This window comes from Pyrgilauda ruficollis, unplaced genomic scaffold (genome assembly GCF_017590135.1).
Source record: "Pyrgilauda ruficollis isolate IOZ18807 unplaced genomic scaffold, ASM1759013v1 scaffold7, whole genome shotgun sequence".
Taxonomy (NCBI): Eukaryota; Metazoa; Chordata; class Aves; order Passeriformes; family Passeridae; genus Pyrgilauda; species Pyrgilauda ruficollis.
In genome coordinates, this window is record NW_024528821.1 from 2,929,243 (window position 1) to 2,943,138 (window position 13,896).

The 13,896-nt window shown below is 41.2% G+C and overlaps 1 protein-coding gene across 1 annotated transcript in view; it reads right to left on the bottom strand.

The window, feature by feature from the left end:
- Window positions 1-13,896, bottom strand: part of LOC121363085 (connector enhancer of kinase suppressor of ras 2-like) — a 162,473-nt gene that overhangs the window by 17,116 nt on the left and 131,461 nt on the right. Inside the window, exons 14-16 of the mRNA XM_041485172.1 lie at window positions 5,239-5,300; window positions 4,020-4,179; window positions 2,551-2,624 (exon numbers count right to left, since the gene is read on the bottom strand). Of these exons, the coding sequence (XP_041341106.1) occupies window positions 2,551-2,624; window positions 4,020-4,179; window positions 5,239-5,300 (296 nt within the window). The remainder of the gene's footprint in view (window positions 1-2,550; window positions 2,625-4,019; window positions 4,180-5,238; window positions 5,301-13,896) is intronic.

Here is a 13,896-nt window from a genome sequence, read left to right on the forward strand (position 1 = left end):
CAGAAATAATAAAATTATGAAACTGTAGCAACATTTAAGCTGTACCTTCATGTCTGCCTGTGCTACCATGACATTTGTATGGAGCTCTGACTGCACACTTTCAATATGAAGTGCCAACACTGTGGCCTATCCCTGATGAATTTAAGACCCAAATTTGCATTAACTAGGCAATGAAAATTTTCACTAGGTGGAAATTGCTGGAGGTTCAGGCAAGGCACCAGTTGATAAGGATTAATTATACCTGTGGCTCAATTAATCTTTATACTTGGGGATCAGCGTCATCATGGGGCATTATAATTATCAGTTTCTGTGAAAATAACATGATATTCATGTCATGCCACAGCACACAAACTCAAATAACTATAATTTCTCCTACTCTGTGATCACTATTAATCAGGAGGATGCAGGTGTTGCCTAAAAGCAGTGGGAAATTTTTCAGTGGCAATGCAGAATTCCTCCTTTCACGGGGACAAGGTCATTGCACGTCCAGCTATAGCCTGGAGAGCTGGAGCAGCCTGAGATAATGCCAGGGCTCCTGAAATAATCAGGGTACCTTCATTAAATGCATTACTGAGGCAAATCATCAAACCATACCCAGTGATGCCTTCAATTATCTGTATTCTTGTGAAAGCTTTCTTAAGGCTATTCCATCACTGTGAGCCATGGACATCAGGATCAGCCAGGCTGGGGAGCAGAGCTCCCCCTCCAACAGAACAGTGGGAGAGAGAAATCCATTAATTATCCCAGTAAGTCTTCAAATCCTTTAGTTTCAGAAGGGTTTGAACATTTCACATCAATAGCTCTGAAAATAGCAGAGATCTGAGGGGAAATCCAAACTGAGGTCCAAAATGTTCTTAGTTCTGCACTGGGGAGAGCTGAAGGGAAACTGACACTGTGCTTTTGGCTTTTCACTGGAATCAGGCAGTGGAATGATGCTCACTCCCAGCCTTGCAGGACAACCCAGAAGAGGACAGGGAAGTGGTTTTACAGCTGTGCTCAGAGGGGCTGTGGGTTGGAGCTGGCTGGACACAGCCAGGGGCCCCTCTCCCACTTGCTGAATATTCTGAATTTCACTGCACTCACTTCCAGGTAGAGCAGTGGCTAGGGTAAGGTGCAATTCTTGTCATGGGGGAAATTCTTGAATGGTAGTCCATGAAGGAAGAGAGCAAATAGAAATTCAACTCAGGGAAAAAGGGAATATACTATGAACATCTTCATTATACTTTTACCTCTGGACCTGCCTCTTTTTGAAAGGATTCAAAGCCTGGAGGTTCTCAGCTTTCAGTCGTGTGCAACGTTTCAGTTAATCGGACTTTTCCCTGTGCATATACCCTACAGAAATCCTCCTCTAAGCTGAGTTCTGAGGGACTGTGTTCTCATGCTTTGAGGAAAGCTCTGGAAGCTATTTCTAGCTGTGCACAATGACCTTCTGTTTGATCTTGGTTAATTCACTGAAATCTGTTAAGTGCTTTATATTCTAACAAAAGGGTATTATTTTTCCTGTATTTTTGTTCAATATCATTATTAATATCTACTCATTGCTCTGAGGTATTTATAGTGCTCAGTTCATGTTTAATTTCTACAGTGATACCCTCAGCTGAAAGGAGAAATAGAAGTGTAAATTGCACTGTCTTGTACTTCCCTGACACAGTAATAATATCCCCAGACAAGAACAGGCAACTGAAGAGGTTTGATTTTCTGATGAGCAGTCTCTATTGTAATTCATACCTTCAATATTTCTATTGTACTGTGCTCACAGTTGTTTCCTCAGACCAAAACTGCATTCAGTCATTGGAAAAGCAGAGGAAAAATCCAGGATGCTTAGTTAAAAGTGGGAAAGCATACAGAAGAGAAATGCAAATAATTCAGGAGGTACCAGCAAAGTGCTACTCTCAAAGCATTGGAATTGTTCTGTTAAACCTGTTGATTGCAATCTCAACACTGTTTGGAAGCAGTTTCCAATGGGTGTCTGTTATTAAATATTCCTTAATTGTGCAAAGCTTATAATATGCTTTTTAGTGGAGTGGAATGTAGCAGTAGCAATATGCACATAAGCAATAATGTAGAGTTCATTTTGCATATGGAACCTAAATATTTTAGCAGCTGAGAGCAACACAGTATTGGGCATGAAAATCTTCCCTCATAAAGAGAAAATTAAGATTATATTCACCATTCCCTGCTATGATATTTGTTATGATATTTCCTATGGGAAAATACTGCCCTACTGAACCTGAGAAAGTTTTATCTCTTTATTAAAGTATTCATTGCTTTTTGATTTACTTATTCAACTGAAGCTGTAACTGGACTATCTGGCAAGCTGGCTAAAGAGTTATTAAATTCATTCTAATTCAGTAAATGGAATTTACATTACATTGCATCTTTTGTAATAAAGAGAAATACTAAAGCTTAAGTGGATCTATGATGTTATATTTACAGTTTTCAAGGTTTTTTCTCAGTAACTTCCTTCTCTGGACTTTGCAAGTGTTCAGTACTATGTACAGCAAACTTCCAAGGGCAATCCTTTATAAAGGTAATTGACACATTACTTACTGTTTTCGTCTGCATTCAATTGCTCTGTCTATCCTGAATTCAGGTAAACTAATGAATCCTTCTGCTTTTTCATCCTATTGAAAGGAAAAAAAAATGTTGAAAATTAATATAGAATTAAACAAAAGAGAAATGAGCAGCAGCTGTTTGGGGTTTATACAAAGAACAACTACCCAGTCAAAGGAAATACTGAATGTATTTTTCACAAACTGTTTTTCCTATGGAATGGATTTAATTCATCACACAATGTAAATAACCTCAGTGAGGTAACTAAACTGGTAATTTCTCAAAGGAGGTACAGCCATCCCAAACCCCTTTTGCTGGAGATCACAGAAAACCTTTCAGCCCCAAACACAGCCCCTACACAGAGGAGAGCTCTCAGATTCTTCACAGAAATCAGCATTTTACAGCTGTTTGGTGGATGTCTCTCTTGAAAGTCACAGTTGTCACACCACGGCCCCTGAGGAGCTTCCTTGGTGAGGTCACCTCTGATTAAGTGGGGAGGAAATAACCAGGAAATGCATCCTGCCACTTTTTGCTGCTTTTGAAGCAATTCAGGAGGAAAAGCAGCGGGACATATTAACAGCAGGCAGGTTTTTGCAAGGTGTTAGCAAGGGCACAGTGAATTGTGGCTTGGTTTGGGGCACAGCCTGAGAGCCGGGGGGACCCTGCCAGTGCCCCCCACCTGGCACAGGAAATGTCAAACCCCACAAATCCCTTGATCACCCAGAGCAGCCTCTTGGGCTACAAAACCCACAGAAACTGAGGAGAATTATGCTGCTGAGCACCTCCTCTGGAAGGAAATTGGAGAGGTGGAATAAGAGATCAGTAACCAAAGCAGGCTGCAGAGTTCAGCTCAAGCTCTGGGGCTGCTGCACACAAATGGAAGAGCATCACTGAACATTTTTGGGCTTCTCCCCTCTGTTATTTCCCTACGTTTATGCAGATTGCACCAGCATAGGCCCATTGGTTTTCAGGAAAATTTCACCAAGAACAGCATTTTACACATGAGAAACTGCAAACTCCAGACTAATTCAGCAAAAAGCAAGAGGAACATCGATATAAAAATAACTTCTAGATAAAGAGATTTACAAATTCAGATTTTCACATCTGCTTCACAGAATGCTTAACTACCACAAATGGTTGCACTTTACACATCCCCCCTCACAACTGAAACTGAGTGTGAACACTGTGTTAGTCCAAATAAATCTGTGGAAAAGAATTAACTACAGACATAGTCATTTCTTAAAGACTGCCATGAACATCTGCTATTTTATTAAGCTTGAACATGGACTTGGAGACTTTAAAAAAGAATTTCAATTGAAATATTTCCAGCCAGAGTGTCGCAGACCTGGCAGTTAAAGTGGCACTTCATCCGAGCATGCAGTAAAACTAGTAAAAATAAAAATAGTAAAAGAATGATAAAGCTTAAGGTTTCATTTTGACTTTTTCCAAGCACGGCCCGTACTTACATTCTGGTTTGTGTACCAGTACAAGGAGGAATCCTTCAGAATGAACCAGTACTTTTTCCATTTCTGGGTGAAATAACCTTTGGCATCCTTTTTCTTCCAGAGCCAGCCCTCGCAGTCGCCGTGGCCCAGGTCCTTGCAGGAGATGCGCCTCCTGCTCACGCTGGAGAGGGAACTCCCTGGGAACACCACGGGGCGAGGGAGAAATGTTCCATTTGTAATTCAAACATTTCCCTCCCAGCCAAACCCTCTCCACATTCGCAGTGAGCCATTTCCAAATTCAGCAGCGCCCTGGGATTTGGGTTTGCCCGTGAGGACAGTGAAAAGGGCTTGGTTCAGGCAAGGCTTCATTTAGTCTCCAGAGGGTTTGTTCCTCTAAGGGCTGCATTTATTTTCTGATTAAGATGGACAGCACCGTTCCAAAGTAAAAATGTATTTATTTAGCCTCAGTCAGGAACTCAGAGTATGACACAATCTCTACGCAGATGCAAACAATTTTTTTTCCATATATCTTCCCTTTTGCAGCAGAAGCTTTGTCAAATTATGGGAATTTTTAAACCCAGTTTTTATAAACAATAAAAGCCAAAGATTGTTCACTTCCATAACAATGCACATGCTTACATGATTTTTTGAAGTGAGCAACAATATTTTAACTTTACAGCATCCTGTTAAAGGCACAGCACCAGGAATAGGGTTGTTTTTCTTTTTCTGGGTTTTATTTCAATGAATCCTAATGGAAAGGCTTAGATTGCCTTGTAAATATTAATAAAACCAGGGTTTTAAATAAATATGGTATAATTTATTTTCCTGGAAAAAAAAACCAAACCTCTGGAGGAAATTTCCTTAATATATCAGACTTTTTTTTTTTTTTCTGTGAAAAATCAAGTTTATGATGCTATAAGAATTGCATTTGTCCTACAGCTGTGAAACAGGGAAGAAATGTAGAGAATATAAACCACCATCCTTTGCTCTGCAGCGTTCCACAGGCAAATTCTCATCAATTTGCACACAGATGGTCCTTGCCTTCTTCCTAAGGAAGAGGAAATTTTTCCACCCACCCAAGCAGTATTATACCTATAAAACATTTCTTTAGGTATTTTAATTTGGTATTTTCCTTTATTGCTTACTATCAAATTTAGAAATATTTGAATCAAGTTGAACTTTTGTTACAGATCACTTATTATCAGAGAAGGAGCCTCATTTCTAGTTTCAGAACGTTAACTGAAGGAAGTTACCTTTTGACCATTTTCTGCTTTTTACCCTGAGGGAAGCGTAATGGAATGACTGTAAGAAAAAAAATAAATAAATTATGAAACACCAGTGCAAGTAACAGCAGTAACATGGAAGAGCTTTCATTCACTCCCCTCTCCAGGGTTATCACAGCATCAGTGATCACAGGATCTCCCTTCTGTCTTTTTTCTCTTACTACTTTCCTCAAGATCATAAAGAAAACAACACTGCTAAATCAGCAAGTTAAAATCGCTTTAAAAATATTAATTACAATTGCAGTGAAAGCATCAAGGATTCTGTGCATGAATAGTTGTGCAGTGGTTTGAAAACTAAAGATATAAACTCCCACGAAGGAGCTGATAAACTGACTGGTATTTGAAGTTTGTTGCATCAAGGAAATAATTATAAAAATATGCATTCAAAAAGAAATATTCACCACAAACATTATATACAAAATCCTGTGCTTAATGACGTGTCAAAGTCACATTCTTCCCACCACAGAAACAAGTTTTTTGAGTTGGTGGTTGACAGAATAAGTCCCAGGAGAAAAAAACAAAAAAAATTTCTTTCATTTTGTGGCAGCATTAGACAATTGCTACAGATTCTGGGCGGGGGGGAAAAACCCTAAAAGCATCTCTTTATTTAGACCTAAAACCAGGGATAGTACTCCAAAACTGGTAAGGATTTGCCTCCAATGTACAAATGCTTAAGAACCCTAGAAAATAATCAGGTGAAAACAAGACTCCAGCTCCAGAGAGACAAAGGTTTATTTTAAATGAAAGCAGCAGAGGGAGGAGTGGGTTTGGACATGCACAGCCCTGTCTGTGACCCTGATTTAGCACTGCACAAGGGAAAGGCTTTGTGGGGACTGCAGGGATCAGCAGCTCTCTGTGCTCTCCCGACCTCAGCCTGCTCTCCCAGCCAGCCCCAGGACAGGAATGTCCCACAAAATGTGACAATTGTGGCCGGGGAAGCTCAGGGAGGGAGGGTGCAGCATCCACTAACTCAGCACGTCTCCCTTGTTTCACTCCATCTCTGCACATGTGTCTCTTCGCTCAGGAGAAGACAAAGATCAATGCTCCTGCGCCGGAGGGAAGGTGGCAAAATCCAGAAAATGAAACAAAAAAACTCTGAGAGAAGGTATCAAATGTGCACAGCAGCTCTGGGGGGTTTGTGGATGTGCTGCAAATCACAGCAGCAATATTGATCTGCCCTGGTGTGTCGACTGGAATTCTGTGCTGGCTGGGGCTGGAACAATCTGCTCAATGTTCCTCTGTCCAGAGAAATGCAGCAGGGCAAAGCAGGTGTGTTCCTGAAAAAGACATCACCAAATTTTCCCCCAGTTTAGGCTAGAGAAATGTAGGGACGGAATAAAATCCTATAATGAAATGTGGGTAAGTTTAAAGAACTGCAAGGCAAATGAAACCTCTGGAGGGGGAACTCACCAGAAACTGGTATGCATCATTTAATATCAAAATTTTAAAAATAGTGACAGAAGCAGCACAACAAATCAAGGGAGAGCTGAAAATATCTTTCTGAAATAAAAATATCTTGCTTCTAAAATGCTTAGCTAATTATTCCTGTTTTGTTTATGCACACACAGAATGTGTTCAAACCAGGAAACTAGAGAAAGTGAAAGGTTTGCAATACCTTAGGAATCAGTGGTTAATTAGCCCTGCTAATATAAAAATTCAAACTCCACATTCTGAGAGATAAAAGAACCACTGTAATATAATTAACTTGGTGGCAAACACTGTAAGGAAACAGAGCTCACAACTCCAAGTGACTCAGAGTTGCTATGGGATACAGACAGATGATGGAGAACTCTCTGGGGCTGTCAGTGTTTCAATTCTTATCTCAAAACCACACCACGAGGCCACAGTCAGAGAGAGCACACCCTGCCACCCCCACCCAAAGCCAGCATGGTGAAAAATGAAATTAAAAAGGTGCTAGAATTGAATAGATGCTCCTGAAGGTAAATTAAGGAGTTCTCAGTGTAATCAGGGATAGGAGAAGTGCTGGCACAGAAACACTAAATGAAAGTAAAACTGGTTGCTTGTAGCTCCACTGGTTTTAACCTCAGGAGTTTTTAGGGAAAACTGCTTAGAACTGAGTCACCAGAGCCACAGAAAGGTTTGGGTTGGGAGAGACCTTAAAGCTCATCCCATCCCCTCTGCCATGGCAGGGACACCTCCCACTGTCCCAGGGTGGCCCAAGCCCTGTCCAAACTCATCAGTGTAAAATGTGCCAAGTCAGAATGAAGAACTGACACTCAACAAATGAAGGTTCTGTTGTTTGTCCTTTGTATGAAATAATAATAAAACAAATCTTTTTGCAGCTATTTTCCATTGAAAATGGAGCACCTCAAAGTTGGTACCACAAAAATATTTGAAAATCTTAATCCCCAATCTCCTTATCATAGTATTGGTACTATTTAAACATTCTAAGAGTTTTAAAACTTTTCTTTAGCTTCAGGGTAAGCCTCCCTCCAGAAGTGCCTTCCAGCCCAACCTGGTGTGTGATTCTCCTCCCCAAACATCACACACTTCAGAACACACACACCAAGATTCCTAAACTTAACTGAATTCCTAAGTTCCTAACCTTAACTAAAAGTATTGCAGGCACACTGACCTGCTGTGTTTGCAGCAGCCAGTTTCCTTAACTTGGAAATTATTCCTAGATTTTTGTTTTCAGCTCTTTCATAACATAGGCAAATATCAAGGTTTGGTATATCTAAGCTATCTTTTTAAAATATGGCAATGAATTGAAAAGTTGAGGCATTTTTTGCTAATTTAAAGCACATTTATAAATCATTACCTTCCTCATGGATGTGTTTCCTGGATGGTCAATGCCAGAACTTGCATATCTAGGACAAACAGAAGAAAGATGTCAAATAACCACAGGGAAAAAAAAAATCAAACTGATTACATAGTGCTTACAGATAATCTGTGAATTTCTAAATATAACCACAGCATCCTGCAGCACAAAGTTCTGTAAGACTTTGCTACAGGATGCCACAGATACCAAGAACTGACACTTTAAAATGCAAAACCACCATGTCTGATATATGTGAGCTCTGTAGAGACTGGAGAACAAAGCAGGGCAGCAGCACCAGAGGCCTTTCCTTGTCCAGTGCAGACTTGGCCATGATGGAAACAGGACACTGAATCAGGGTCAGATTTGTCCTTTTTGTCCATTTGTCCTTTTAATCCATTTTTCCTTAGTCCTTTTTTATCCATTTGTTCCAAGGACTAATACACACATGGACTAAAACACACATGTAGCATTTTGGATTTATTTACCTGGTCACAGGAATGCATTTTTAATCACCTCATCTGGATCCATGATTTACATTTAGGTTACTAAAACTTCCATCTCAAATATATTCCTGTTACAACAAGGAAATTCTCACTGCAGATTAATTATTAAGTATTTTGCAGTGAGGTTTGAAATCCCTGGCTCAGGTCTCTGCTCTGGGCTGTTGATGCTTCGAGCAACTCAGGTGCACCTGTAAATCTCTGCAGTACAGGTGCATCTGAACATGCAATATTGACAGCAAAATGTCAAGACTGAAAGTTATTTTTAAAATGTTCATCTCTTATCTCTCCAGCATTAACCACAACTAAAAAAAAAATAATTTCTAAAGCACACCGCCGTGACCGTGATTAAAATAATCTTTAAGCATTATTTACAAAGACAAAATGTGTTATGAGAAGGAACTTGAGCAGTGTTTTCGCACAAAAAATAAGCAAATATTCAGCAAGATGTTGATCCAAGCAGCAGCTGTGCCCCGTGTGACTGATGCAGTTTTTCTGCCTCTCTCCCCTCGCAGGCTGGCTGCAGAGGGATGCAGAGCTCTGCGCCCAGGTCCCCACAGCGATGGCACAGCCACATGACATCCCATGGCCAGAACCCACAGGGCTGAGGCTTCCTGGGAAAAATTCTGCTGAAGTGAAGATCAAAGACCAGAGAGAGCCCTGCTAAGCACAGCCAGGTGTTTGTCTGCAGGAAAGCTGAGCAGTGGTTCCTCACTGGGTGCCTGTTGCTGCTCCTGTGTGAAACACCCCCCAACAGGGCAAAGCTGCTGGCAAGCAGGGGAACAAAGCTGCTGCTGCTCGGGGACAGGCAGCTCAGCTTGCCTTCCTGAAACCCACACATCCAGGGCTTCCACCTCCAGCTGCAGGCTGCCACTGCCTAAATTGATGCCTTAAGTTTCAGCTTTTATATTTTCCACATTCTGTACTGTGTTGGTGTGTGACTCTGAACTTCATACAGAGTGATGGCAAGTTCTCCTCACAGCTCAGGCACACAGAACAATCCTTTTCCAGCCCCAGAACCAAGGACACCATGGCAGCTTCAGCCCAAAAAGTGCAAACAGCAGGGAATGGAGGAGAGAAGCCTGGGAGGGTGGGACTGCATCACCTGGAGCTGGAATTGGACAATGAACCCAACATGGAAATGGAGCAAAACTGATAAAAGGGGGAAAACTCGTGACCCAGGGTGTAGCCCTGGCTGGGCTCTTGCACTGCCCAAGGTGTGTCCTGTGAACTCCTCTTAATGAATCCCCATTTCACTCCTTTAACTCTGTCCAGCCTCTGCTCCAGGCAGCCTCTCCAGGCATCAAAATCACAACTCCTGCTCAGGAGGGAGGTCACAGCTTCCAGGCACAGGGGAGCCCAGGTCTGCCTGGCAGGCAGGGCAGGTTTGTGTGTGGGGGACAGTGTCCTGCAGGCAGGGCAGGTTTGTGTGTGGGGGACAGTGACCTGCAGGCAGGGCAGGTTTGTGTGTGGGGGACAGTGCAATAATAAATATCACAGAAGCTCCACAGGTCCCAGTATGTTAAAAATCACAGAATCCCAGGATGGTTTGGGGTGGAAAGGGACTTCAAACCCCATCCCACTCCACACCCTGCTGGCCTGGGGCACCTTCCACTAACCCAGGCTGCTCCAAGCCCCATCCAGCCTGGCCTTGGGCACTGCCAGGGATCCAGGGGCAGCCACAGCTGCTCTGGCACCCTGTGCCAGGGCCTGCCCTCAGGCAGAAGAATTTCTGTATATCCAGCCTAAATTTCCCCTCTTTCAGTAATTGAAGGTAATGGTATTTCACCCAAATATGTCAATCTATCTACACAGTTTGTCTCCTGGTCACCAAAGCTTAACCCTAGGGGCTAAATAGCTGAAAATTTGTTTTTATTTTGGTTTAAGCTGTTTAAATCACTTTAAATAAGGTTATTAGGAAGGTGATATAATTCTGCCTCTTGAAATATTTTTCATATTGAAAAGATATAATATGGTCATGTTTTGGACCTGAAATCTAAAATGTGTGGGAGAAGGAATCTTCTGTAAAAGAATAGAAAAGCATAGCCTTTTGCTATGAAAGTTTGCCAAAATTTCATCAAGTCATATGTCCCTGGAAAGTATCTCTTGGCAGATGCCCTGTCCTGTCCACCAGGGATGCTCCATCTGGATTGCAATGTCCCTGCCAAACTGGGCACGTGCCACCCGCTGGGAAAAATCAGGAGCCCTTTGCTCTGGGAAGAACAAAATTGCTCAGAAGGAAAACAAACTCCTGTGCAGCTCTTCCTTGTGGCTGCACCAAAATGAGGGTGGGGAGAAGGAAATGAACTGGTGAGACACGTGGCTGTCTCTGGGGAGCGTGTGGGGTTTCTTTCTGATGCAGAAAAGTCAGGCAGGAAAGAGCCCAGGGAGGGCACAGCCAGGCTGAAAATAAGGAGAAACAAGTGGGAGAACAGAAGAAAGGGGCTGGGAGACTAAGTGAAAAGAGCCAGATTTACAGAAAACAGTAGGTTTTGAACACTCAGGTGTAAGAGGTAAAGGCAAAAGGTGAAATGAAGTTGTTACTTCAAAAGAGAGCAAGAATAACTCACTCTCCCCCCAGGTAACCCTGCACAGGAGGGATGCTGCAAAGTGGAACAAAATATTAATATTAAAATATTAATATAGTTAATCTCCTGGAAAAGCAAACCCCCACACTTAGCTGAGGTGATGAACTGCTGGCACTGGAGAGGCAGGACTGGCTGTTGTCAGATGAGGTGGAATTCCATCTCACTTTAATCTCTGCCAGCAGTGCTGCCCCACTGGGTTAATAAATGCCATTTTAACCATGCACAGCACACCAGGGAAACAGCAGCAAATGGTCACCACTACAGCTGCCTTTCAACCGCATTGTGATGTTTAAAACACACATAAAGAGGTAAAAACGCTGTCTGCCCTGAAAAATCAAGCATGAGGTGGTCAGCAGCTGATAGTGCCGCACCTCAGATTTTAGCTGTAATTCAGGGATGTTTATAGCACTGAAGGGAATCATCAGCAGTTGTAAATCCTTTAGACTGGTCAAAGGACTCTAAATCTAATTAATTATCCAGCTTCTTAAATAGGTTTAGGCCATATACAGGATGCAAAAACATGAATAATTATCATAGATTACAACTTAATTACAATATATGATGATGCAAAGTAGCTGTTGCTTCAAACATTCTTTTAACGGTGACTTTTGGATGCAACATGAATATGAAGATATTTCATCAGATAAACAGCAAAGAAATGAAAGACAAAATCACTGTTTTCTTCATTAAAATAAATTGATTCAATTCAGACCTAAAGGCCAAACTGAAGACCCCATTTTTAACATCTGTGTACTCCAAACCACAAATAGAAGCAGCAGTTTTGTACAGACCGAATTAGAGGTAGATGTTCACTGAAACATTCTGCCTGTTGGCTATGAAAATTGTGTTAGACACACATTATGTTTTTCATCCTCAGAGTGAGCCTGAAATATTGAATTTCAAAAGTAAAAAAGTAGATTGGGAAACATAACAGTAGAATCTTTCCTCTCTACAAATATTTTATAAACTTTTATCTGAAGAATTTTTAACCCTTTGTCATTTATATTTATGTTTGATGTTGGCAAATGAACATTTGCTAAATGATATCAGCACTGATATCTCTAAACCCTGAAAATTTATTCCTCAAATACTGCAACACAGTTTCTAAAAGTAAAGAAAGGAGTTTAATTCACAAAAATAACTGTGTATATATTTAAATATATAATTACAGAAGTAATTACCTTTCAGTATCTCCACTGACTGTATCCCCTGCTCTCTGTAGAAGAAAAATAAAGATCATTAAGCACGACTAAAGACCAGACTTCCTTGGTGCTCTGAGCACAGTGAAACAAGTGACAGAGGTAAACCACAGTCATTCTGCAACTCTAAAGCAAAGGAAATGGAACATTTATTTCAATTTCCAGCTAAGAGTTATTTTAAAATGAAGATCATGCTTAAAACTACTTGCATTTGTACTTACAAACTAACTTCAGATGCTGTCTAATTGTGATCAAAGCTCTTTAAGGGAGCTAAAATTTGTTTGAATGTTTGCAAAAGTGTTAATATTTGAAGGGGAGTTTAAATGCAAACAACATATATTGCAATGTAAAATCAGAATTTCAGAAGGACAAACTTTCTTTGACATCACTGTTACATAGCTTTAAATAACTTGATTTTCCACACTGGTTATTTATTCCTCTGAGGTTTGGAAATGAACCTGCCTTCATGGAGTAAGCAGCAGCTGATTCGGGGTTAAAAATAAAATCTTCAGACAGTTTAAGTAACTTTAAAACAAGTTTTATGATGGAGGAATTTTGCCTCAGCTAAATATTGAAATTTACAAAAATGAAATTACAAAAACCCACCCCCAAATAGATTGTAAAATTCACACGTATTTGTTTATAAATGCAGAAATCTGCAAAATCTTTGACTTTCTGGATAACCAAGCAGGAAAATAATAATTTTAGTAAGTGCCATGTTTGTGTTTTGATGCCACTGCTTGAGGCCTGCAGCAGATGCTTGGTCACAGATAATATTGAGTCACAGAGGAGCTCAGAGCACAGAGGGGAAGGGACAGGAACTTTCTGGGTGCATTTTTCTGCAGGGTTTCTAAGGCAGCTTTAGAACCTGCAGGGCACAAACACATTTGGCCACCTCCTCCTCCAAGAAGTGTCCCTTGCCCCTGGGGAGCCCAGTGCAGAACCAGCTCTCAGCTTTCAGTGTGCTTCAGCTCAAATATTCCAGCAAATGTGAGCTGCAAAGATGATCCCACTCAAATAAGGAGCCTTATCTGATGAAAAATAATGAAATGTGCCCTTACACTAAAAGCAGGAGTTCTCTGACATTCCTGTGGAAACCAGGCAAAGGCAGGAGCTCCCCACTGAGTGACTGAGTACAAAAACCCTAACAGCCTTTCCTGAGAGCCAAAAATGCCTCAATTCTCCTCTGAGGATGCTGAGATGTAACCTAGGGAACTTAAAAAAGTTGAAAATACCCTCACATTTCCTCAAAGCAGACTGGAAGGGTTAACGACACACAGCTAAAGCAAAATAGCTGCTTGAGAGATGTTTTTGGTGCTGAAAATGCAGTGCTAAACACGAATGAACCAGCCTGAGCATCCCTGGAAATACTGGGACAGCCCAGGAAAATATTGTGTGGCCAAGCGAGCAGAAGAACTTTGACAGCAGCACTACCCGTGCTGCTGTTATAAAAATAGAATTTATTCCTACCAGAAGGCTCAAAGCTTTCCTTCTCTTATCCCTCTGACTTCCAAGGTTTCTAATTTTAGCAACTAAAAGTGGGACT